The following is an 8,996-nucleotide window of genomic DNA, read 5'->3' as shown; positions in this document are numbered from 1 at the left end:
ATTAGAGATATACCTTTAGCGCTTAATATTAGTATACCTTTTAGAGTAAATTCGTTACTAATATCCTAAAGATACAATTATAGTTATGCTTAAGCCATTATATAGAATTGCAGAGGTAGGAACTTATTGGTAGGCTACCTACAGCAAGTACTATAAAGAGAAACTTTTAATAACTATTTCTATATTTAATTTACACTTCCTTATTATAACCACGGAAACCCTATTTAGAATTATTGGCATATAAACTAATAATATAATTATTTTAGAAGACGACCAATTCTTAGCTCTTAAAGAAGATAAGCTAGTAAAGGCAAATCTTATAGTAAAGCTAAAGGAAAAGCTTAATTTAATAATACTATTACTTTTTAATAGATGCATCCTCTCCCTAAATAAGGATTCTATTACTTTACGCCAAAAGGGTTAAGGTAAGAAGATTAACATTATTAACGTTAATTCTCTAAAGTAAGAATATATAGAGTAACACGCTTACAAAGTATATATTACTTCTATCTATTAACCTAAGGCTTCCTTTAATCTCTCTATTGCCGCTTAACACTAGGAACCAACTAAGAATAATATTCTTGCCCTAAATAAGCGTCTTTCCTAGTAAATAAACTGTAAGCTTTGCAGTGTGAGGAATTGCATAAACGACTTGATTGTAAATATAGCTCTAAAGCCTCTATATATACACGAAGAATGTGGAGGTAATAAGACATAATAGGGTAATAGGTAACTAAAATAGGAACAATAATCTGCAAGCAATATTAATCTACAATCAATATATAGGGTGGTGTTAACGCTGTCTTAGAGCCTTCCAAGCGGTGATCTTATATCTCAGTACAGTGTTGGTAGTTGGTTATATAAACCATCTTAACTGGGGACTACTCTACGTGCCTATTAATCTTCCTACCGCTAAGCTATTTGTATTTGTTAATAGATTATTTATAAATAATAAAGATTTTAGCTTCTAATTAGGATATAAGATTATTATCGCGAATAAATCTACTAGAAAGAATAACTTTATAATTTATAGTAATTTTATCTATTAAAGCTTAACTAAGAGTAAGCGCGTTACTTAAAGCGTTTTAGCGTTAGAGATATATAGAATAGTTAGCAGAGTTAATATAGTAATTGCAATTAGAACTACCTTAAAGATAATTATAGATTAACTTAAACTTCCTATTATCCCTATAATCGTGCGCACCGACTTATACTCCCTCTATAAGTGTTTAGTTAAGCTTAATACTATAAAGGAGAAGCGCTTTATAATTAATATTATGGCACTTTAACAATCCTATAAACGGCAAAAACTCTTTAAGATTTAATAAATTAATAGCTAAGACAACCTAGTAGATATAATAATAAAGGTAAACCTAAATAAGGCTTTAGAGATATTTATTAATATAAGTGTAAGGCAGTATTGCTAGGGTATATAGTAGGGAGCAGGTAAGCCGAGCATAAGTCACATAGGGAGTCGATAAAAGAGGACAATATGGTAAAGAGTAGGCAATAGCCTTATACGGAGACGAACCGATGAGGAGGGAAGGGCTATAAGCCTGAGGTGCTTATAAGGAGGTGCCAAGGGCTAGCCGAAGGCTAGCCTTGGCGACCCCTAAGAGCCCCTAGGCGATACAGCCGAGTAAGGGCCAAAATAACCCTTACATTGCCCCCCACTTGGTTAGGGCTGGCCCCCAGCCCGTATCCCAATAGATTGATTCTATATATAGAAAGGTAAGCAGTGCAGAAGCCTTGCTTGTACAGGGGAATAAAGAAATGGGGAAAAGGACCAGCCAAGCAGCCTTAATAAAAACCTTAACCTATAGCCAAAACCCAGTGGGAAAAAGGGCCTATTTTAGGTAGGAAAAGAGCGTCTGCTAGTGGGTAAGACTTAATCGTATACGATCAGTCTTGGAGACAATCGCCTGCAATTAAGTCTTGACAGCTCTATGGCTGACAGCCAGATAGTCTCCACTTAGAGCCGGCTTAATCACAAGAATATCCCTTACTTTCCCCCCCCTTCTTGCGGTCAGCCCCCTCCATTACCTTACGGTAGCGGGAGATTATAGAGGGCTCGTCCCGGAAGGGGTTCGGAGAGATATCGGGTCTTATAAGCCTTTGAAGCAAGCTGGAGCTCTTGGAGCGACCAAAGCCTTGCTAAGAGATCGCGTACGATCTTTGTAAGACGTAGCTCTTTTAGAGACTTTAAACTGACGTCTTAATTGCCTTCCCCCGGCCGCGTAATCAGTTTTTGTAAGGAAGTGATAGCTAAATAGCTATACGCGTGTTTCCTTCCTTCTGAATTACACTGTTATTACGGAGTAATATTGGCAATAAGAGATCACGTAGGATCTAAGAGCTGCTGCCATTCTCTTGGGCAAGCTGTAGCTCTTGATGCAAGCTGGAGCTCTTGGAGCGACCAAAGCCTTACAGAGAGATGATCGCGTACGATCTTTGAGCCGTAGCTCTTGAAGCAAGCAGTAGCTTGTGAGACCACCTACGATCTCGATAAGCCGTAGCTCTTGGACGAGCCGTAGCTCTTGAAGCTGTAGCTATAGCTTAAGGATGGCATTTAACCGCAATAGGATCTCATAAGCTGAGCTTGTAACTTCAGAGACAATCGCGTACGATTAAGTCTCGGCAGCCCCATNGCTGACAGCCGGAAACTTTCCGGGTTGGGCCGTAGCCCTTGAGCGATCGCGAACGATCTAAGAGCCGTAGCTCTTGAGGCAAGCAGTAGCTTGCGAGACCACCTACGATCTCGATGAGCCGTAGCTCTTGAAGCAAGCAGTAGCTTGNGAGATCACATAGGATCTCTGAGCCGAAGCTCTTGAGGTAAGCCGTAGCTTAATGAGACAACCGCCTGCGATTTAGTCTCGGCAGCCCTTTGGCTGATTGGGCAGTAGCCCTTAATTGCATTTGATCTGGAAGCGCATAGTAGTAGCTATAGCTTTAAAAACTAGCCGTTAGTTCTTCGGATGGCCATTAAATAGCAATCGGATAGCCTCCAGGGTAGCTGCATCTCTTTAAGGACGTTCAACCTTCTAATCTCTGTTGGTGGGACCTCTATAGCAAGTGAACCGCGGTTAGCTATAGAGTGTTTACAAGCTTAATCGCGTAGGATCCCCCTTAACTCCTACTAGAAAGCTTTCGGATAGCAATTAAATCGCCTTTAGGTCGCCGTCGGGGCAGAGTTGCACCGCTGCACTGTCAATCATATGCGGGTATACTAATCGCGTCAAAAGATGATCGTGTACGATCCGGATAGCCCCAACCCTTAGCCAGGTAGCTACCGTCTCCCTTATCTCCTAATCCGTGTCTACCACCGTAAGCGGATGCGATCTGCTAGCGTCTGCTAGTGTAGCTGCTCTATAGCATACGCGATCGTCCTAGGTAAAGGTAGAGGACCTGATCTGTATTCCAACACCGTTATACGGATGCGATCTGCCAGGCGTCTGCTAGTGTACCTGCTGTATCGCAGTGAACGCGATCGTCCTAGGTAAAAATGGAGGATCGTGATTTTGCTCAAGGGCGCAGCCCTCAGCTTGCTGCAGGCTACCACCCGTAAGGGTGTAGGATCGGTTCGAATGTAAGGCAGTATTGCTAGGGTGTACGGTAGGGAGTAGGCAAGCCGAGCATGAGTCACATAGGGAGTCGATGGAAGAGGACGATATGGTAAAGAGTAGGCAATAGCCTCGTACGGAGACGAACCGATGAGGAGGGAAGGGCTGCAAGCCTGAGGTGCTTATAAGGAGGTGCTAAGGGCTAGCCGAAGGCTAGCCTTGGCGACCCCTAAGAGCCCCTAGGCGATGCAGCCAAGTAAGGGCCAAAATAACCCTTATAATAAGTTAAAGGTTAGGTTAAAAGGGAGTAGGAGTAAGACTTATATTATAATAGTAATAGTTAATAGGCACGTACTATACGCTATATTAGGGCTTAGCAGAATCTAGTAAAATTTTATAGCTTAGTAGAAGTTAGTAGATATCACGGAATAAGCATAAGCAGTGATAATATATAGCGAAGTAGGTATTATTAAGCTATATATATAAACTGCGTGATAAAGTTAAGACGTTGCGTAAGGAAAGAAGGTAGGGAAACGGGAAGAAAGGGCATATATTGTTGACTTAGTTGCTTAGTTAACACGTGCATGGGTAGAATAGGGTTTAGGTTGTGGTCCTGGCAGAACTTAGTAGAATTTAGTAGAACTTGGCAGAATATAGCAGAATGCCGTAGATTGCCGTTAGATTGCCATTAAATTGCCGTCAAATTGCCATTTTACGGTTAGTCTTTAATTGCTAAGTCGGTAGAAACAGGTGGACGTGTGTAAGGTATTACGGGGGTGTCCCATAATAGTACCCCCCCTTTAAACTTAAGCTTCTGCGAAATGGGGCTATAGTAGTTCTAGGTGGAGTTTATAAAAGTCTTCTGCAGCTTATATAAGTCCTATAGAGTTAACGGGTTCCTATAAGGACTTAGTAAAGCCTTTCCATTTCGTAAGATATATATATTGGCGTTTCCGTTTATCGTACTTAATATTATTAATTCTTTTAATAAAGTACTCGTTCTTACTATTTACTTTAACTAGTAGGGGAGGGTCTTATATCTGTCTAGGCAGGGCGTCTAATATAGGGGTAGTAGGGCAGAGGACTGACGTATAGAATATAGGGTAGATTTTAACCGTATTAGGGAGCTTTAATTGGTAGGCATAAGGAGAGATAACCTTTTTAACCTTATAAGGGCCAGCGTTCTTCTAATTAAGTTTCTTAGTAAGTTGTTTTATATTTAGATTTCTTATATCTAGCCAGACGAAATTACTAATTTAGTAGGCCGGTACTAGGGTTCGTTTCTTATTCGCTGCGGCTTTATAGATAGATTAAGCCCATATTATCTTATTGGTAAGAAACTGTTATAGTTCCTCCATCTTCTCTATAAATTTATTTGCTTCTATGACTTATAAGGCGTAATAAGTGGGGTAAGGAATATTACTAAAGGGTTTAAAACCCATTTATGGGTGCTAGCCGTAATTGGCTAGGAATAGGGAGACTTTTGTGGTTTCTGAGACGGAGTTATTTATAGTAAACTTGGCGAATGCGAGCTAGTTAATCTAGTTATCCTGTAAATATAACGTGTATATCCGAATATACTGTTCCATTATAGCATTTATACGTTCTGTTTAGCTATCCGTTTCTAGGTAATACGCGGTAAATAATAGTGCTTTAATGCGGAGTTAAGTAGTTAGTTCTTTCTAGAATGCCGAGATAAACTAGCTGCCTTTATTGGAGATAATCGTTTTAGGGAGTCTGTAGAGTTTCTATATATAATCTAGAAATAGTTAGGCAACGGTAGGCGTTAATATATTAGGGCAGGCGATTAAGTATCTTATTTTAGATAGTTGGTCTATAACTACTATAATATTCGTGCAACCTCTACTCTTAGGAAGGTCAATAACAAAGTTAATTAAGATATCCCTCCATCTTCGGTCCGGAATAGGTAGCGGCTTTAAAAGACCGTTATACGTCTTATGCGAGGCTTTAGCTTATTAGTAGGTGTGGCAGCTAGAGATATACCTTTATATTATATTATATATATTCGGCTAATAATACTTTTATTAGAGTAGTTCTAGGGTCTTTTCTTGGCCTGGGTGGCCGGCGATAGGTAGATTGTATACGTATTTAAGGAGTTTAAGCTTAAGCTTATTATAATTAGGGATAACTAGACGGTTCTAGTAATATAAGCGGTTTCCGTAGGCTTCGCATTTACTTAGAGAAATCTTTTTAAAGCGTCTAATACTATCTTATATTAGCTTAAGCGTCTCTTAGATAAACTTATTATTTAGATATTCGTTAACTATAATCTATTCAATTAATTAATTAGTTATTTTAAGGACGTGTACCGTAAGATCTTTAGTAGGAGGGTTAAATAGTTTAGGGCGAAGTAGGGTCTAATTTTAGTAAGAGCGCGCTTCTTCTAAGGCTAGCGCGTCTTATAAGCATCGGGTTAGAGCATTAGGCTTCTAGCCTTAGACGCCTAGGTGGTATATAATTAAGAATTGGAAACAAGATAGATATTCTAACTAGTGGGCCTAATAATAACTTAGCTGTTTTATAGTTGTAAAGTACTATAGGTTCTTGTAGTTGCTAAGGACCTTAATTAGAAATCCAGCGCCTTCTAGTTTAGGTCGCCATTATTTAAAACATCTAATAATAGCTAACAATTCCTTATTATAGATCTCGTAGTTACATTTAGCTGGGCTTAGTTGTTTTAAGAAGTATACTACGGGGTATAATACTCTATCCTCGTTATATTGAGACAGGATGCCTCTAGTGACGTAGTTAGATAAATTGGCTTCTATAACACTTATTTGGTTTAGGTTAAAGTATTAGAGTACGGGCGCAGTAGTAAATATAACCTTTAGATAGGCAAAGGCCTTCTTATATTCCTTATTAAAGATAAAGACTTTATCCTTTTGGGTTAGAGCTATAAGGGGTAAAACCAGGGCGGAGAAGTTATTAATAAACCGTTGGTAGAAATTAGCAAATCCTATAAAGGCTCTTACGTCCTTAACGTTCTTAGGTTTTTGCCAGTTTACGATTGCTTTGACTTTCTTTGGGTCTATTTATATACCGTTTATAGAAATAAGGAGTTTAAGGTATAGGACTTCCGTTTTATAGAACTTGTATTTATCTACATCTAATTATAGACTAGCTCCGTGTAGGGCTTATAGAATAAGGTTAACATATTTCCGATATTCGGTTAGGTTATTACTGTATATTAAGATATCGTTAATATAAGTAGTATAGAAGATGTCCAGGTAGGGGCGTAGGGTGTTGTTTACATAATATTAAAACGAGCTTGGAGCGTTTGCGAGGCCAAATAGCGTCACTAAGTATTTAAATAGTCTATACTAAGTACAAAATGCAGTAAGCCATTTATCTCCTTTTGCTATACGGAGGCGGTTAAATGCAGAGATAATATTAAGCTTTGTATAGTAGCGAGCCTTACTTAGTTAGTTTAGTGTCTCCTATATTAACGGGATCGGATATTAGTTCTTAATGGTGACGGCGTTAAGAGCTTAGTAGTCTACACAGAAGCGTAGACCGCCGCCGGGTTTCTTAACAAAGATTACTAGTGCGGCTATAGGCGATAAGCTTGCTTTAATAAATCCTTTACTTAGGTTCTTATCTAAATACTTTTATAGTACTTAGAGTTCGTTTTAGGACATCCCGTATAAGGGTTTAAATCTAGGCTGCTTTCCTTCTTTAAGTACAATCTTATAGTCGTACGATTGGTATTCTGGTAGCTTGTCGGCTTCCTTCCGTAAGAATACCTCTAGGCGGTTATAGTACTCTACTAGTACCTTTATAGCAGGGTCGGTGTGCTTCTTCGGTGCTAAGGCCTTCTTAATATCAGCTATAGTGATAGTAAAGATTGTATATTCGGGTTTCTTAGCAAGTTGCGCTAGCGGGGTAGCTCTAATTATGCGGATATCTAGGGTGCCAAGCTCGCTTGGATTATCCATAGTTTCTTATTTAGGTTTAGGTTCGGTATTAGGTATAGAGTTAATATTAGATTCGGGTTCGGGTTCTTTAAGAATCCTTTTTATAGTGGAATACCAGTCCTTTTAGTATTTTTGTGTATAGAGCTTAAGCTTTTGCTTAGCTTAGGGCGGTGCAGTACTTGGGGCCAATTTGTGGAGTTTAGTAGAATTCCTAGGTTAGTAGAATCTGGTGGATTCCTTGGGCATAGGGTGGACATTAGTGGAAATCTTAGGCTGGTAGATCTTAGCGGATTTCCTAGATTTTAGTTTGGGGTTAAGGCGGTGCGTTATATAACACTTCTGCTTATAATGGGAGGCGGTAAATAGAAGCTTAAGGTTGTTTTAATTAATGGTTACCTTATATAGCTTTATCTAGGGTTATTTAAGGATTACTGGGTAACCTAGGGTAGTAACGAAAAGCTTAATTAGTTCTTTGTGGTTTAGGTATTGGAGTCTTAGGGCTACTACGTAGGTAATATAGCCTAAGATGGTGCGTTTACTATTAAATCCAAATACGTTAATATGCCGGTTAAGGGGGGTTAAGGTAAAACTATTATCTTGCGTAAAGATCCTATTAATAAATCCTATGCCGCTAGCTTCTGTATTAATTAAGATTTAAGCGTTAACCTTTTAACTATTCTGCTAAAGGCGGCAGTTAATAGTTATGCTATGGTCCTAAGAGTCAGAGTTTATAACATTAAATATATTTAACGAGATCCTATAGCAGAGCCGTCCTAGAGAGCGACTTAGCTCCAGGACCTTTTTTTTAGAGGTAATTAGGGCGGGGTTCTTATAGGACGTTAGTTGGAGCTTTGTCCTTATAAGTGGTGCTTACTAAATATAGGGCTGGAACCAGATGAAGATTAGGGATAGTAATTAGAAGATCGATATGGTAAACGGCTGCCAGTGCTGGCCGTTTATAAATCGTTTTAGGGTATAGGGACGGAGCAGTAGTTTAAGAGGTGGGAGCCGCTTCTATATTTAAAGTAGAGGCCTAGCTTAATGTGTTGTTCTTATTTAGAGGACCCTAATAGGGCGTATCCTAGGTTCCTAGTGTTAATATCCATAGTATTGAGGTGCTTAGGTTAAGACGATAACTTAGTAGGCGTTTATAGGGTTGTTATATTATACTAATAAACGGGCTTTAGTATAAGGCGTAGTATATTATTATACTATTTATTAATAATATTTATGTAAGTGTTAAGAGTTTCCGGGAGGTCTACGCCTATTAGGGAGGTTTTTAGTTTAGGGCTTAGGGATTTAATGAGGCTGTTAATTAGTACGGAGTTATTCTAGCCTGTTTCCTTTGCGTAGCGGTTAAATTCAAAGAAGTATACTAGGAAACTTTTCTTTTCTTAAGTTATTTGGTTTATCTTTCTTTAAGCGGTAGCTTAGCAGTTCGGGTTACCGTATATAGCTTTAAGAAGTGTAACTAGGCTTTATACTAAGTTTAGTTAAAAAG

At 38.8% G+C, this 8,996-nt stretch overlaps 1 protein-coding gene across 1 annotated transcript; it reads right to left on the bottom strand.

Annotated features, from left to right (window-relative positions):
* Nucleotides 1-1,891: 1,891 nt before the first annotated feature.
* Nucleotides 1,892-2,995, bottom strand: K441DRAFT_659861 (uncharacterized protein). The gene is made up of 5 exons (XM_067648606.1): nt 2,910-2,995; nt 2,710-2,726; nt 2,499-2,687; nt 2,343-2,462; nt 1,892-2,173 (listed from the first exon to the last, which is right to left on the bottom strand). Exons 3-5 carry the CDS (start codon nt 2,567-2,569, stop codon nt 2,155-2,157), a joined length of 210 nt encoding a protein of 69 aa, XP_067504033.1. The 5' UTR covers nt 2,570-2,687; nt 2,710-2,726; nt 2,910-2,995; the 3' UTR covers nt 1,892-2,154.
* Nucleotides 2,996-8,996: the final 6,001 nt, after the last annotated feature.

This window comes from Cenococcum geophilum (genome assembly GCF_001692895.1).
Source record: "Cenococcum geophilum 1.58 unplaced genomic scaffold K441scaffold_21, whole genome shotgun sequence".
NCBI lineage: Eukaryota > Fungi > Ascomycota > Dothideomycetes > Gloniales > Gloniaceae > Cenococcum > Cenococcum geophilum.
This window is presented reverse-complemented; position numbering and strand designations above follow the sequence as displayed.